We start from the raw sequence: 15,751 nt of genomic DNA on the forward strand, positions 1-15,751 counted from the left end.
TGACATTCCTGTTCGACCTGATGGAGTAAACGCCCCACAATGGAGGGTATTGGGCCCCTGTTTACCTTACACTTACCTGCACCTCTAACTCGAGCCCCTTCAGGCTGCTCTGTGGACATCAGAGGACATCAGTCCGTCACTGGATCTCAGTTGTTACATACCCTTTTTAGTGGGCAGTTGTCTTTTCCCAAATGTCCTGCATTGCAGTATCTATCTCTGTTGTTGTCTATCCTTGTCATGCTTCGGCAGCTAGCTACACAGCTGCACACAAGCCTTTATTTGTCCCTCCTACCAGCCCCAAAAGATCTTAGGCTTCTTTTTGCGACAGGGCTCTCGGAAAATGCAATTTACATAGTCCCATAGTAAGCCGCCTCTGCAGCAATATGGTTTCAGATCTTTATGCTCATGGGCAACAAAAGCTACAGCTTTGCTTCGGCTAGGGATGATTTATGAGGTATGAATTATGCATAAATATGTAGCTAGAATGGATAGAGTTGTTTGTCCAGCTGAGTAAATCACATCTTCCTCAGATGCCTCTCTGTCCACTTGCATGCAGTCGCTCCCCATTCTCTGCCTCCCTGTCTGGCTCCCCCATGCTTCCCTTTTCTCTTCCTGGTTTCAGTGTGTGCCTGTGAGGACTCAGTTTCACTCCCACATAATACTGAGTAAGTGTCAGCTGGCTAATGTACAAATGCGTTAGCCTATGAGCACATGATTAAGAGTATATGTCTTAGATTCAGCCAGGTCTGTGTTAAAATCCAGCCAGCCTAGCTGTGAGCCTGAGGCAAGTAACTTGACCTCCCTACGCTTACTTCCCCACCTGTAAAATACTGCCGATGATAGTAATACCTAATTCACAAGGCTGCTGATGGGTTGAAAGAGATATTTTGCTGATTGCACATAGCAAAGCGTCAGGCACCATAGTGAGTGCTCACTAGAACGTGCACGGAGTTGTTCATGATCTGGCTTTATTTCCAACCACCTTCCCAGCTGTACGTATCCATTCCATTAAGCTGTAAGCTCCTTTTCAGCAGGAGCCTGTCTCCTTCGCTCTGCAAGCCCAAAGCTTCGCAGTATGCCTGGCACATGTTTCAGTGCTCAAATATGGGAACAAATCAAATGAGCCACCTGGGACCGCCATGCCACACCTCTGTGCGCTCAGATGTGCTGTTTCACCCCCTCCTTGCCTGGGCCAATGTCCAGTCACCTTCACAGTTGCAGACTTGGTTGAATTTGGGCTTCCTCTGCGCTCTCTTCCCACCCCAAGTCCACTGATTGACTTGTCTGTCTCCCTCCTAAGTACACATAAGCTCAAGGACAGGGGCCTTATTTACTTGACTTTATATCCACAGCCCTTTGCACAGTGCCTGTCACATAGAGAGGATCAAAATATGTTTGTTGAATGTAAATAAAAGGATATGTGCAGAGAAACAAAAATGCAAGGGAAATCACAGTTGAAAACTGGTGATTTGTTACTATGGAGATTTTTGAGTAACTTTTGGGGGGGAGTTTCTTTGTTCTTATTGTTTTCTTTTTAACTTCCTCGTTTCCAGCAGTTCAGGAGGGGAACAGCTGTACTTAGCAAGCCTAGGGAAGAGCCGGAGAGAACGGGAGCCTCGCTATGATGAGGCTTTCGCAAAAGGAGCAAAGGTGATGGCTGGGACAGAGCATGCTTCTCAAAAGGGATCACGCGGTAGTCGGAAGAAGATGTGATTGCGTTAGACATGGACTTGGATCCAGGTCCCAGTGACTGGGTAGCCCTGGGCAAGTCACTTAAATTCTGTGAGTCCAAGGTCTCTTAACTGTGAAATACACTTTTAAGGATGCTCTGAGGATTAAATGAAATACCATATGTGAAGTGCCAAGCAGAAAATACATTCTCAATAAATGGTAGCAAGGTTGGCTCTCAGTATCAAAGGAAGTCAGACAATCTTATTAAGTCTAGAGGCGGAGGGAGTAGGGGAGAGAAACAAGTGACAAACTCAGCTACTCTTTGACCTCTGTGTTAAGTTTAATTCTTTTACTTCTTGTGTTGGGGTACAGGCTACCTATTATAATCAAAAAGCCCCACCTCACTCCCCCAAAAAATAGATGTTAGGGTCTGAGATCAAGCTTTAGGGTGAACGAGCAGCTTCGTGAGGCCATCCAGGGCCCAGGTTCCTTCTGTCCTGCAGCTCTGCCATTCCCTGTCAGGTTGTCATCCTCTGTCTGGTTGAATCCAGTTCACCAGCACCACATCTACTTTTGTCCACAAGGAAGGGGAAGGAGAATGGAGTGTAACCCACTCCTTTGGAAGGATGCAGCAGATGAATATATCACGCCTGTTTACTACCAGTTAGCAGGAATTAAGTGGCATGGCCACACCTAGCTACGAGGGAGCCTGAAAAATGGAGTCTTCAAGGCCCATAGACAGGCCTTGTTAAAACTGTTACTGTACAGGAAGCTGGTGGGTTTGATGAGGCAGTGAGCAGTCTGCCATACCCTTCAACTGCCTTCATCCTCCCACTACTCACTTCTTTTCAATGATGGAGATTTGGGACTCAAGTTTGCAAGGCTGTATGCCCAGGTTCAGAATCCTGCAAACCCTCGGCAAAGGGGAAGGTAAACTTCTGTGCTGTCATCTTTAAGGAGATAACCTCAAGTTACTCTGCAATACAACACTCTAAAAAGAAATCATGCTCTGTCTCATTGATATTCCAAGGGGAAAGTCACTATTGAATTGCTTTACCATAAATTTTATACCCAGTCAACCAACCTGGCCTCAGCGGGGGTAAGGAAAGTAAACTCAAGCAGAGACAGCCCTCATTTCCTTTAGGCGAGAAAGTGGTAGGATGCGTGTGGCTAGAGTCAGTCCTTCTCTCTGCTCCCCTATTCCCACCGTCACCGTCCCTTGTCCCAGTAGAGGCCATGGAATTAGAGAGGGGTGTGTTTTCCCACAGTCTACTTCATCGGCATTCACACCTCAACAGCTGCCGAGATGCTTTGAAATTCTAAACCACTGCCAGGGATACAAAAATTATGGCTTCTGGTGTTGCTGGATTCCTTGCAACTTGAGAAAGTGCCAACATAAAGATCCAGAGGAGCAGGGACCTGGCTTCATGTCATTCTTCAAAGAAAGGACGCCAGCCTCCGTTCCTAAAACACAGTACAAATGGCCACACAACCAAATTCTCAGGGGAGTAGATTTTGATGGGCTGTGACTGCATAGCCAGATAACTGATCAGTGAAAAGGGGAGATGTGGGGGTCACAACACACACATGAGCTCAAGGACGAAAAGAAGAAAAATAACATTTCCTTATTCAAAGTCCATTCTGTTTCTTTAAAGGAATGGATCTTCTTGACTGGAACTAGTGAATTAAAGATAAAAAGAATTCACTCTTTTTTGAAAGGATGAGGCCACATTTACAGAATCATCTGGCGAGGAACCTCTATAGAGACTGGAAAGATTGGCAGAGAAGGTTTTGTTCAGCATTGGAGAGTGAACCTCATTGGCTTTCATTCTCAGCATTGGCGGGGAGGGGGCGTTGACGCCTATTCAAACAGCTGCTTTGTGCTAATGTGTTTTCTTGTTGCTGACACCCTGACCCTTGGGCCCTCAGCCAGTCCAGCCCAGAAAGCCACTGTGGCCCAGATGTGACACTGACTTTCCTATTTCTCTTTGCTACCTCATGAATAAAGCCCACATTTCTGTTTTTATTTTTGTTTTCCTCTGGTTGTTTTTATAGATCAGGGCCAAGGAAAGATGCTTGACTGAATACCAACATTAGAAAGAAACATCTTTGTTGGATCTTTTGTTTCTGGAAAATTTCAAGTTGCATAAACCAGTGTTGGTATTATTCTATGCCCTGCTTGGATTGCCCCCAAAATCTAGGGACTGGGGAAAAGTCAAAACATCAAAATGCTAGGCTGACTGGCATACCAACAAGCAAGAGTGAAGGCAACAAGAGGAAAGATGAGGGGAAATACAGAATTTTTCTGCCTTGTGCCCTAAGCAAGTCTCCTTGTTTTCACCACCAACAGGCACCCAAAGGAGAACAGTGCTTTGCTTCATCCTCCCCACCTTCTCAGAGCCGTGCAATGTGTGGTCGTTAGGCACTCACTCACCGAGAGGTCCTGCAAATGCCTCAAGTAGCTGGGGCTCCTTGACTGGGGTCCACGGGCGACTTGAATGAGTGCTACTGTCATTCTGAGTCTACTGGCTTTCCCCAGGCACCTAGGAGTTTGGGGCCCGAATGTTCTCAAAAGCCCACTAACCCAACCACCCCACTCCTGGTTCTGTAATCTCAGATTCTGACATTTGCCATTAACATGATTTTGTGAGCTGATTGTATATGTCTGGCTTTGCTTAATCTGTGAACTTAATTAGATTCCTATGGCTGTTCATTTGTGTGTGTCAAACCCCGACCCCCAGCACTGCTCCCTCACTGCCCGCTACCCAGCACAGATGTTATAGAAACACACTCAGAAGTCTCTCTGTCCTTTGGTACTGTCACCATTCACACCTTCAAAGGAGAGATTACCTCCTAACAGGCTTTTAGAATTCATCATTCTGCCTCTCTTAATATTTAAGTTCATGAAGCATACTTCATCCATATATGGTTGCTGTCAATTTATATACAAAATAGAGGCCCGGTGCATGGATCCATACACCAATGGGGTTCCGCAGCCTGGCCTGCGCCCTCTTGTAATCCAGGACCCGGAGGGATTAGTAGTGCATGAAGTGGCAGGCGGCCGAGGAGGAGCCCAAGCCTGGCCAGGCGCTGCACCGCTCCTGCTCATCCCGGGCCCTCCGCTGCGCCTGCCGCCACTGCTCAGTAGCGCTGGTTGCTGCAGCTGCAGCTGCGCTCGCCAGCAGTGACCCCTGCATCTGGTGTCTGCGGCGCTCCTGCTGTGAGAACACACTGACCACCAGGGAGCAGCTCCTGTGTTGAGCATTTGCCCCCTGGTGGTCAGTGCATATCATAGCGAATGGTTGAACTGTCAACCAGTTGCTTAGGATTTTATATGTATAGATTAAGTCAGTAACTGATAAGACTAAAGGGACCTTTCTTATTTAAAATGATGATTTATTCTTCTTATTAAAATGGTACGTTCTTGAGTTAGCTGGTTGTTCAATGGTTAGAGCATTGGACGGAAAGGTCGTGGGTTGGAATCCTGGTCAAGGGCATGTACTTTAGTGCCAGCTCAATCCCTGGCCCAGGTCATGTGTGTGCAGAAGGCAACCAATGGATGTGTCTCTCTCACATCCATGTATCTCTCCCTTTCTCTCTCTCTCTCTCTCTCCCCCTCTCCCCCTCCTTCCCTCCCTCCCACCCTTCTTCCCCTCTCCCTTCCATTCTCTCTAAAAATCAATGGAAAAATATCCTCGGGGAAGGATTGTTTTTAATGGTATGTTCTCAGTATAGAAAATCTGAGAAATAAAGAAACAGAAAGAAGGAAGATCAGTCACCCATAGTCTTATCGCCGGCATACTACCAGCAAGCATCTCAGTGTCTTTTCTTTCCAAACAATTTCTAGTCATAGAGTCTCAATCATGTGATCCTTCCTACTGTAACATGAGCATTTTTTCATATTACTAACAATATTCTGTAAACATAGGTTTTAGTTTCTGTTTAATTTTATATTACAGGCATGCCTTACATTTAATTTACTTAGCCATTACCTTTTTATTCAGCAATTAGCAAGTTTTCTCATTACAGTTCAAATTGTAAGTAACACTTCATAGAACCTCTTTATATGTCTTTTTTTTTTTTAAGTATCTCTTTAGCACAGACTCAGACAAAGAGCAGACCCATTTTTAAGGTTTTTGTTTTTGTTTGTTTGAGCCCTCACCCAAGGATATGTTTTTATTGATTTTTAGAGAGAGGAAGAAGCATCGATGTGAGAGAGAAATATCAATCGGTTGCCTCCCACAGGTGCCCCTACTGGGGATCGATCCCACAACCTTTATTGTAGGGGACGACACTCCAACCAAGCGAGCCACCCAGCCAGGGCAAGGTTGTAGTTTTTTATAATATTGTCAAGTTGGTTTACGAAAAGGTTATCCACTTACTTCTAGTTTTCTATCATCAGTGTATGAGAATATGCATTTAAAGGAACCTTCATTACTATTGAGCAGACTTCTTTTTTAAATTTTATTAATTTAGAGGTGAAAGTATCTCACTAATCTGAATTGTGTGTCTTTGATTACTACTGAAGGTAACATTTTCTGATATGTTTCACAAGTTGTTTTTCCTTTCTTTGAATTGCCATATTCCATTTACAAAATCTTAGACTTTTTCGTATCTGTATAAATTCCTTATATATTAAAATATTAACCCAAGAGAACTGAAAGCATATGTCCACAGAAAAGCTTATACATGGATGGTCATAGCAGCACTATTCACAATAGCCAAAAAGTGGAAACAAGCCCAATGTCTATCAACGGATGAATGGATAACAAGTGGTATATCCATACAGTGGAATACTTTCAACCATAAAAAGGAATGAAGTGCTAATTTGTACTACAAAATGAATGAGCCTTGAAAACATTATGCCAAGTAAAAGCAGCCAGTCACCAGAAGCCACCTATTGTATGATCCCATTTATATGAAAGGTCTAGAATAGGCAAACCCATAGAGACAGGAAGTAGATTAGCGGTTGCCAGGGGCTGGAGTGAGAAGGGAATGGGGAGTAACTGCTTAATGAATGCATGTTTCTTTGGGGCGGAATGAAAATGTTCTGGAATTAGGTAGTGGTAATGGTTTCCTTTGTAAATATATTTAAAACCACTGAACTGTACACTTTATGAAGGTGAATCTTATGGTATATGAGTTATATCTCAATGAAAGGAAAACAAAATAAAATTGTAAAATACTAACCACAGGGAACTTCGATGTGGTCCACAAGGGGTGGGGGAAGGCCTGAAAAGCTTTACGATATGGGCTCTAAATCTTTGTGAACCTTTGGCATAGACAGTTAAAACATATCCCTGTTTTTACCACCATTTCACTCCGAGTAAAGTGAATGTAAAAAGGAAACGTCCTTCCCTCCTTTTGGAGCCTTTCCATGGGTTGGTGTTAAACCCTCGTTTGGCCATTTGGGTTTGGGAATGGTTCCAGCATTTCGTTGACTGCAATGTTAAATTTCACCATTGGCATCTAATGCTTCCATTTCCTTTTTATTAAGTGCTTTTGAATCTCTGAGCTTTGGGGAATGGAAGATGATACAGAAGGGAAAGGAGAACACGCTATGGGGGCGGGAGCTGCTGCTTCTCAGCCTGGGGGTCATTTGAACGAGGCAAGCCACAGAGGGGGAGCCAAACATATATTCTAGGTGCCAGGAATGTGGCTTTTTCTTAAAGTAATGTGACATGGTACAAGTGGTCCATATTAGTTCAGTTCCCTTGCTGTGCAGCGCACCCAAGGTCCATCCTCCTCACCCTCCAGAAGGTCTTTGCAAGTTGTGCATAAATGATCACACGGCCCAGCTCCAACTCTTATTTTTGAAGCAGAGCTTTGATTTGATTTTTCGAATAGGCTCTGTTCTCCCATTGTTGCATGTGGCCCGTGCTGGCATCGTATTTATTTCTGCTTTTACATCTGTCTTCTCCTCACAGAGGTGTAGTGTTGATCACTTGTGTGGGGGTGGGGGCCTCGCCCTCAGAGGACTCCATCGAGAGTAGAAATCTGTTATTTTGTGCTTGGAGGCGGCATTTCGTGTATAGCTCAGTTTTATGCAGTAAATATGTGGCAGAAAGTTTTACCTGTAAACAAATCGCGTTTTAAGTGCAGTAGGAAGGCTCACTTTTATACCAAGGAGACCGATGCTGATGCCTTCGTGATATATATAAATACCCCACCATGTCTAGGAAATCTTAGGAAACTCAGGCTGCTTTACTGTCATTGGCTCAAACATTCATTAAGATGCCAAACTACATCAAGGGAGCTGGTGACTCACCACGCCTGGCATGGTCCCAGCACCCCTACAGAGCCAGTCTCAGGGGGCGGGGTGTGAGTGTGGTGGAGTGAGGCCCAGGACCCGAAATCAGGGCCTTCATCAGTCATACACATGAAGTTGGGTTCCCTAGAACTAGAGGATCTTCCCCACAGGTCTCTCTCACCCTCCCACCCACACGCTTGCGTGGACTGACCTGGATTCCATGGGGCAGGAGGCAACTCCAGGATACCATGCTGACCACGGTATCATTCTGTCTGGCATCAGATCCCATTTTCACCCCTGACTGAGCCGTGGGCAAATTCCCGAATGTCTCTGTTCTTCCATTGTAACGTGAGGGAAATAAGAATACCTCCGTCTTAGTATTGTCCTGAAAATTTAGTGAGTCAGCAGGGTCCTGCTTTTCTCCAGCCTCCCCAGTCATCTCGGACCCTTCTGTCCTGCTTGCACACCCTTGTGGGGTGTCAGGATCCAGTGTCCTCCCAACAAAGAGGATTGAAATCATCATAAAGGATTGAAAGTGTTAGGAAATTTGGGTGACAAGTCCTGTGTCCCAGTTGCCATTGCTAGCAATGTGGCACTCGCCTGTCACTAAACAGGGGAAACCAAGGCCAGCCTTCCCTAGGCTTGAAGGGATTCATTCTCTCCATTGAGAATGTAGCAAAATTTCTCAGGTTGATTCTTGTGGGTGTTCCCAATTTTGCAAGAATCAACAGCCCCCTGCCATGAATCTTCTACCCGGGCGTCATTTCCGATGTGTCTCTGCCACATGTTATTATCCTCTTGCCTCCTGCTGTCACTGTTGACTGGAAAAGAGTATTAGCTTGTTAAGCTGCCAGTTTTTGCTTTTCTCCCAGGGAAGTGGGTGGAACTGTGTAGTAGACCTACAGTTCAGCTTTAAGTTCTTTTTCAACCTTCCCCATCTCAGTTACTTGTGTTTGGTTTCTAGGTTCCCAGGAAACATGCCACATCAGAGTCCCGTCCAACGTGGCTTTCCTGTCACTCTCCAAAGCCTGGGCTGTCAGGAGCAAGAATGGTGACTGATGCCTAGGGGCTGTCACTCCTCCACAGGCACCTAGGCTGGTTTCTGAGACAAACGTGCTTATGCTGCTGAAATTAGTTAGTTATTGTCAGTTTCACCTTTCCTCCTCCTGCCATCCCCTCCTCTGCCTGCAAGGTTATGTGTCTCAAGAGAACGTAATCTGCTTTTGCAGAAGACTGCCAGTGGCCTTTTTCCATTTTCGGTATGTAGCTCTCACGCACACCTGTGAAATCTTCTCAGAAACCCTGCAACATTATACCCTGAGCATACAGGTGGTGCTTTATTGACTGGCATGTGAGAAAACATGAGCACATCTGTGTTTAATGGCCATTACAGAACAGACCGTGGTCTCTGGCTTCAGTGGAGAGAATGTAGTTCAACCAGACTCACTGTGGACCAGCAGCCTATGCCCAGAGGAGCAGAGAGATCCCATCCTTTATGTCAGTTTTAGTCAATCACCCGAGGGCTATGTGAAGACGGATTCTGGGGCTGCACATGGCATAGCACAGAAAGTGCTAAGGTCAATTGATGCCATGTTCACAGGAGCAAGGTGTGGCCATCCTTGCAATCTCCCTTTAGCAACTCTTCCTGGAGTTACTTAATGCTGTTGGCACATATAAGAAGATCCACCAAACTAAAGAAATTGTAAACAAGTTAGATTCTACATGCATTACAGAAACACAGCACCTCAGTTTGCAGGATTGGCAGATAGGGAGATCCATGGCTATCATCTAGACACCTTGACCTCAGGCCCAGGATCCTGTTTGTCAGAGTGCTTGCCCATCGGTTTTTCTAGGCACAGCAACATGCAGAGAAAGATGGTCATGAGTTCATGGTGTGTGATTTACTGATCAGAGTACCTCCAGGGCCCTAGCTCTTCCAGAATGGCATTACTCAGAGTTTCCCAATGCCCCACAGATCTTGAGCAAGTATAGTAGTGCATTAGTTCATCGTGGACCTACAGCGTTGGCCATAAAAGCCCCACCACAAAACTGTGCGTAATGAAGAATGTTTTTGTTTTAACTCAGATGCTGAGAAGTTTGCCTCGTGGCAAGGAGCCTGAAGTCACATTGAGACAACTCATATAGCATCTTTTGCTCTTCCAGCAGGGAATGGTTAGTCAGGCCACCCCAAGGGGGAGGAAGAAGACCACAAGCTCTTATACAAATATTTTCATTGTGATTAGCTTTTAATGGCCTGAGCCTGCGTTTACTGATTTATTTCAGAGTCTTCATGTTTGTCAATGAAAGGAAAAGAATAAGCAAGATCTGTGCAGAAACATTCCTTATTCAAAATTCCAAATGCATGAAGTGGTAACGGAGCTGTCCTTTCTATAAAAGAGAATTGTATTCTCCAAGATGATTTGAGTTTTGTGTGTTTGTTTTTTGGGTTATTTTTATTTAAACATTTAACAAATATTTATTGAGCTCCTGCAGCATGCCAGGCACTGTCTTGGACACTAGGGATATAATAATGAAACTAAAATAATAATAATCCCTGTCTTTAAGGACCTCACTATTTACTTCCTTCCACTCTTTTATAGAATTATATGTAAGCTGTTACTCATTTATTTTAGTAGATTTTGAAAGACTGTTTTTTTTTCTTAGTTTGGTTAGATATAGGGTCCTATTTTCATATTTTCAGCAAGGTCCTGAAAATAGGGTTTGTTTTGTTTTGTTAGAGTTGGAAGAGTAGTTTGTGAGAGTTCTCATTGATTTTTTTAATCCTCACCCAAGGATATGTTTTTATTTATTTTAGAGAGAGGAAGGGAGTGAGAGAGAGAGAAAGAAACATCTATGTAAAGAGAAACATCAATTGGTTGTCTCCTGCATGGACCCTGACCAGGGATCAAACCTGCAATCTTTTGCTATATAGGATGACACGCCAACCAATTGAGCCATACTGGCCAGGGCAATTTTTAATTATTTTCTCTATCACAGAGACAAGCTTCTAGAGAAAAATCAGAGCATTTCGTGTCAATTTTTTTTAATTGCCTTATTTTACCTAGCAAGCCTATTTTCCTAAGAAAGGCATTCTAGATCACATGCTAACCATATACCTGTAAGGGAAACAGCTGTTATACCGTTTCAAAGATATAAACCTTTCCCCTCCATAAATCAGGATTTCTCAGCCTTAACACACTAACATTTAGAGCTAGGTAATCCTTTGTTGTTGGAAGCTATTCTGTTCATTGTGGGATGTTTAGCAGCATCCTTGCCTCTTCCCACTAGGTGCCAGTAGTACCTCTTATTCCCGAGATGTGACAACCAAAAATGCCTCCAGGCATTTGGTCTTGATGCAGAGAGAAAGAATATGTCCCTCAATCAGTCCTGGCTGAGAACCACTGGTGAAATGCATGTTATTCTGTGATTCAGGTCTCACATCCTCGAGGTACAGTACATCAGTGAAATCGACAAAAAACACCAGGATAAGAAGTGTCTTCTGTCTGTCCTTTGTAGAAGCTTGGAGTAATTTTCTACCATGAAAGAGTTAATCTAAAGTGAGCAAGACATTTTCAGTCTTATGAAGCAACACCAACAACAAATGATGAAATTTCTTCAGTAAATCATGCCTTGGAGATATTTTGCATTTCCTTTTGGAAACTTGTTGAAATCATATTCATTTACCGTAAGTTAGAGAGCATGTTGGACACAGTATACTCTAAGTTAATCTCAAATGATTTACAAGTAAATGTGTTCCAGATTTGGTGATCTCAGCTCAAGCAGTAGGCGGCTCATTTCCAAATATTTCCATTCTCAGGAACCGACATTCAATTCAATAAGTATTTATTGAAACATGTAATGCGAGAGGACTTTAGAACAATCTGAGATTGCTTCCATGGCCCCATCCAGCAGAAAAGCAGTGCGCAGAACAGTGCCCCCCGAGAGCCTCCATGTTGGACGTGGCACTCTCCATTTTGGTTTGCAAGATACTGTGGGAAAGCTAGCTTTTCCATTCTCCGTCACCGCACCAAGCCCATTCCCATCCTGGACCAGCTGTGCCCTCCCCAGTGAATATATGTAATTATGCATGATGTCATGTGTTTTTTATTTGGTTCTTTGGTCCCAAATGGGCCACTTTTCAGAGTTTTGCCAGGGGCATCATCCATTGCACGTTCTACCACCCCACTGTCAACCTGACGGTATTTTAGTCCATAGTGGGGTCATTTAATCAACTTGCCTTGTATTTCTGAATCATCTTCACTTCTCACACACACACCAGTGGAGTAAAAAATGCAGGGCAAACTTCTGACAAAAGTCACTGGAAGAACGATTGGTCTTGATGCAGAGAGAAAGAAAGGGTGAGAGAGAAACACAGTGGGCTAGAGAATCTCCACTCATTGAATTGCTCTTCCCTGATCGCCTACTATGTGCCAGGCACTGGCAATATAGCTATGACGAAAATGGGCAGAGCCCTGCTTTCCTGGAACTCAAAGTTGATCGGGCAGTGAAATAAGTGAACAGGCCACGTTTTAATATGGCACAACAGGTGCCAGTATGAGGCAAATCAAGATGCCATGGGAACGCTTTAAGAAGGCACCACCCCAGCCCGGGAGGGGGAGAATCAGAGAAGGCTTTGCAGAGGAAGCAGTGTCTTAACTGGGACTTGAAGGATCTGTTGCCTATCAAAGAGGAGAGGGAAAGGGCATCCGAGGCCATGTTCCAAGGCCTAAAGGAGAGCAGAAAAAATGGAACCTTTGAGGACATGAGAAGCTCAGAATGTTTGGATAGTAGAGTGTGAGACAGGAAGAGGGAAAAGTAAACAAGAAAAAGCAAATAAGGACGCTTCTCAGGATTCTGACGAGCAACTGGGTCGTTGCTGGTGCCATTTACTGAGATTAGGAGCTCAGGAGAAGTAGGTTTGGAGGAGTGGGGTGGCAAAGACTCGAGTTTTTAATCTACCACTACCCCTAGAACATGGGAATGGCTTTTTAAATGTTTTTGAAAGATGCCAAAAGCTAATGGAAATATAAGGTGCTAAGTCGCGGCTTTTAGTTTTGTTCCTGATACAATTCGACCTCTTAGTTTCTGCCAATTTAGCTTTTTATCCAGCAACTATTGCTTCATTTTCATACTTATCATTATCATATTGCTTAAATTTTACCAAATGAGTCTGGAACAGTGGGTACCCTGAGTGAAGAAGTACAGTGAGGCATTAAGGGTCTGTGTTCGGGCTTTTCCAACACACCTCTACCCTCTTTTAGAATATGTTTTTATTTATTTATTTATTTATTTATTTATTTATTTATTTATGAGAGAAAGGAAAGGGAGAGAAAAAAAACATGATGTGAGAGAGAAACATCTTTTGGCCACCTCCCATATGCACCCTGACTGGGGACCGAACTCCCAACCTGGGCATGTGCCCTGTCCCACCACCTTTCCAGGCATGGGACAGTGCCCAACCAATTGAGCCACACTGGCCAGGGCGCTATCCTCTTCTTTGAATGTCCTTTGCCATGATGGAGTTTTTTATTCTAATACTGTGTAGACTCATTTTCTAGAGCATACGTTACTTTTGGAGACGACTAAAAATAGCATAATAATAAGTATTATTGGGCTGCTTCCTGGCAAGTGTGTGATATTGCAGAATTTTAAGGTGTGCAGACCTCATTTGAGGAAAATTGCTGTGTGGTGAACATCAGCTCTGTGTTGATCCATCGCTCAGAGCACATGGGGAACAAATGTGATTGTCAGGTTAAGGGACTGAGATTGCTTCTAACCATCAACCCCAGCCACTGCTTTGTCTCATGCCCTCACAGGCTTGAGATGTCCAAGGGCCTCTTTCATAGTCAAGCAACCGGTAACGAAGGAGCATCCAAGTTCACGGGCCTCCTTTCTGTTTTTGGCAGGAACTTAGATAATGGGCTGTGTGCAATGTAAGGATAAAGAAGCAACAAAACTGACAGAGGAGAGGGATGGCAGCCTGAACCAGAGCTCCGGGTACCGCTATGGCACAGACCCCACTCCTCAGCACTACCCCAGCTTCGGCGTGACCTCCATCCCAAACTACAACAACTTCCACGCAGCCGGAGGCCAAGGACTCACTGTCTTTGGGGGTGTGAACTCTTCGTCTCATACTGGGACCTTGCGTACGAGAGGAGGGACAGGTAAGCCCCAACGGTGACAGAGGGCTGGAGGGAGGGGGCAGCTGCTCTTCATTCTTTTGGCAATTGAAGATTGGTGCTCCAGCTCCTTTTGACTAAGGACTTCATGTTTAAGTTTTTATTAATTTCCACTTATCTTCTACCAGATAAGGGGCTATAAAAAAAAAAGAGTTTCACATACACATCAGAATGCTGGAGACAGCGGTGCGGGGACCCCGCGAGCTGCTCTGTGAGGGCCTGCTTAGGTGTGAGGCACACTCTCCCAAGGCCCTGAGGGCAGTGGCTCTCCACCTTGGCTGGCTGGCTTGGACAACTAGGCAGCTTTCCCAAAATACAGATGCCTGAGCCAATTCTCGGAGCTTTTGAATCAGAAGCTCCAGGACTGGATCAGAGAGCATATATTTTGAGTTTTTCAGATATTAATGCACTCCTATTTCCCAGATAAAAGCCAGGGTTCAGCGTCTTCTCCCTCACCTTCATGATTTTCAGTCTGCCTGTCACTGCCCAGCCAGTGGGTCATTTGGCAGCATTTAATTTTTGGCCATTCATCATCTTCGACTCTCTCTCTGACCTCCCTATTATGTTCATTATGACTGAGTTTATCCCCCTTAAGTATTTCCATGTATCTTTTGTATTTTAAAACTGAATCGTATGTATCCTTAAGGGATAGTTGTCTTTTTTTAAGTTTCCTTCTCTTTCCCACCAAGGGCTATGTTTCACAGCCATGTGCATTTGCTGACTTAGCTAATACTTAGTAAAATATCTGGCATACATTCTCGGGCATATGTTTTCCAAAACATTTGCAAGTTATCTCATGCATCCTTAGTCTTCCAAATCTTCTCCCAGTATGTGAATCATGGTAACTAGATAGGGGACCTTATTTGTTCCAAAACTGTTTTGTTCGTTACAAACGTTTAAGGAAATATACATCAACCATTGTGCTCTCAACTCATCTGGGAGCCAATGTCTTATATAAGGACCCATTGTGTCTTGTTACTGGGGGAGTTGGCGTTACTGAGACATTAGCCGGGGTTTTTGTCCCACTGCATGCACGAGGGCAGTGCATGTATAGCCACGCGCCTGACCCGGAGCTTTGGGCATTGTGTCCTTGTGTTATGGCGGACCTAGCTTTCCCTTTAAAGCAGGCATTGCTTGGGTGAATGAATGCTAGGGACACTTACTTGTCCTTCCTGCCTTCCTGAATGGCGCCTGGAATGGAGGGAGGAAGGAAAGAGGCTGTCAGGCTGTCTCGGAAAGTCTCTGGAGGATGCAGGAGAGAGAAAAAAGAGTCAGCACTGCTCCCAGCCACCCACCCTGTGCCTGCTGAGTGCTCTGCCAACAAGACTCTGAATTCTGCTGATACAGGCATTGACTTTGTTCATTCATTCGTCAGTGCTGGATATGAATCCCTATGTCTGCAGGTGTCATTCATAAAGTCACTAGAGGGGTCATAAAGCTACTTGTCTTGAACGTGTGGGCCTATACTGTACTCAGAGACAATCTTAGTATAAAGGCCGTCTGGTCCTTATAAATCTGAAAGTGAAAAACATTATCCCCAAATACTGGCAGATTTTTGTGCCTTGCATTATTTGGCTTTATTATACATGCATGTTTTTCTTCTCACCACTGCTTCAGAACATTAAGGCCAGGGACAGTGTCTATGTGTCCC

General features: G+C 44.5%; 1 protein-coding gene across 6 annotated transcripts in view; it reads left to right on the forward strand.

Moving 5' to 3' along the window:
• The window catches only part of FYN (FYN proto-oncogene, Src family tyrosine kinase), a 202,842-nt gene that overhangs the window by 133,623 nt on the left and 53,468 nt on the right, over positions 1-15,751 (forward strand). For all 6 annotated transcript variants that reach the window (XM_070417886.1, XM_070417883.1, XM_070417881.1 and 3 more), the window contains one exon: positions 13,828-14,085. In XM_070417886.1, the coding sequence (XP_070273987.1) occupies positions 13,839-14,085 (247 nt within the window). In that variant the 5' untranslated portion in view covers positions 13,828-13,838. The remainder of the gene's footprint in view (positions 1-13,827; positions 14,086-15,751) is intronic.

This window comes from Myotis yumanensis, unplaced genomic scaffold (genome assembly GCF_028538775.1).
Source record: "Myotis yumanensis isolate MYYU_CA2020_CCGP unplaced genomic scaffold, mMyoYum1.0.hap1 SCAF_6, whole genome shotgun sequence".
NCBI lineage: Eukaryota > Metazoa > Chordata > Mammalia > Chiroptera > Vespertilionidae > Myotis > Myotis yumanensis.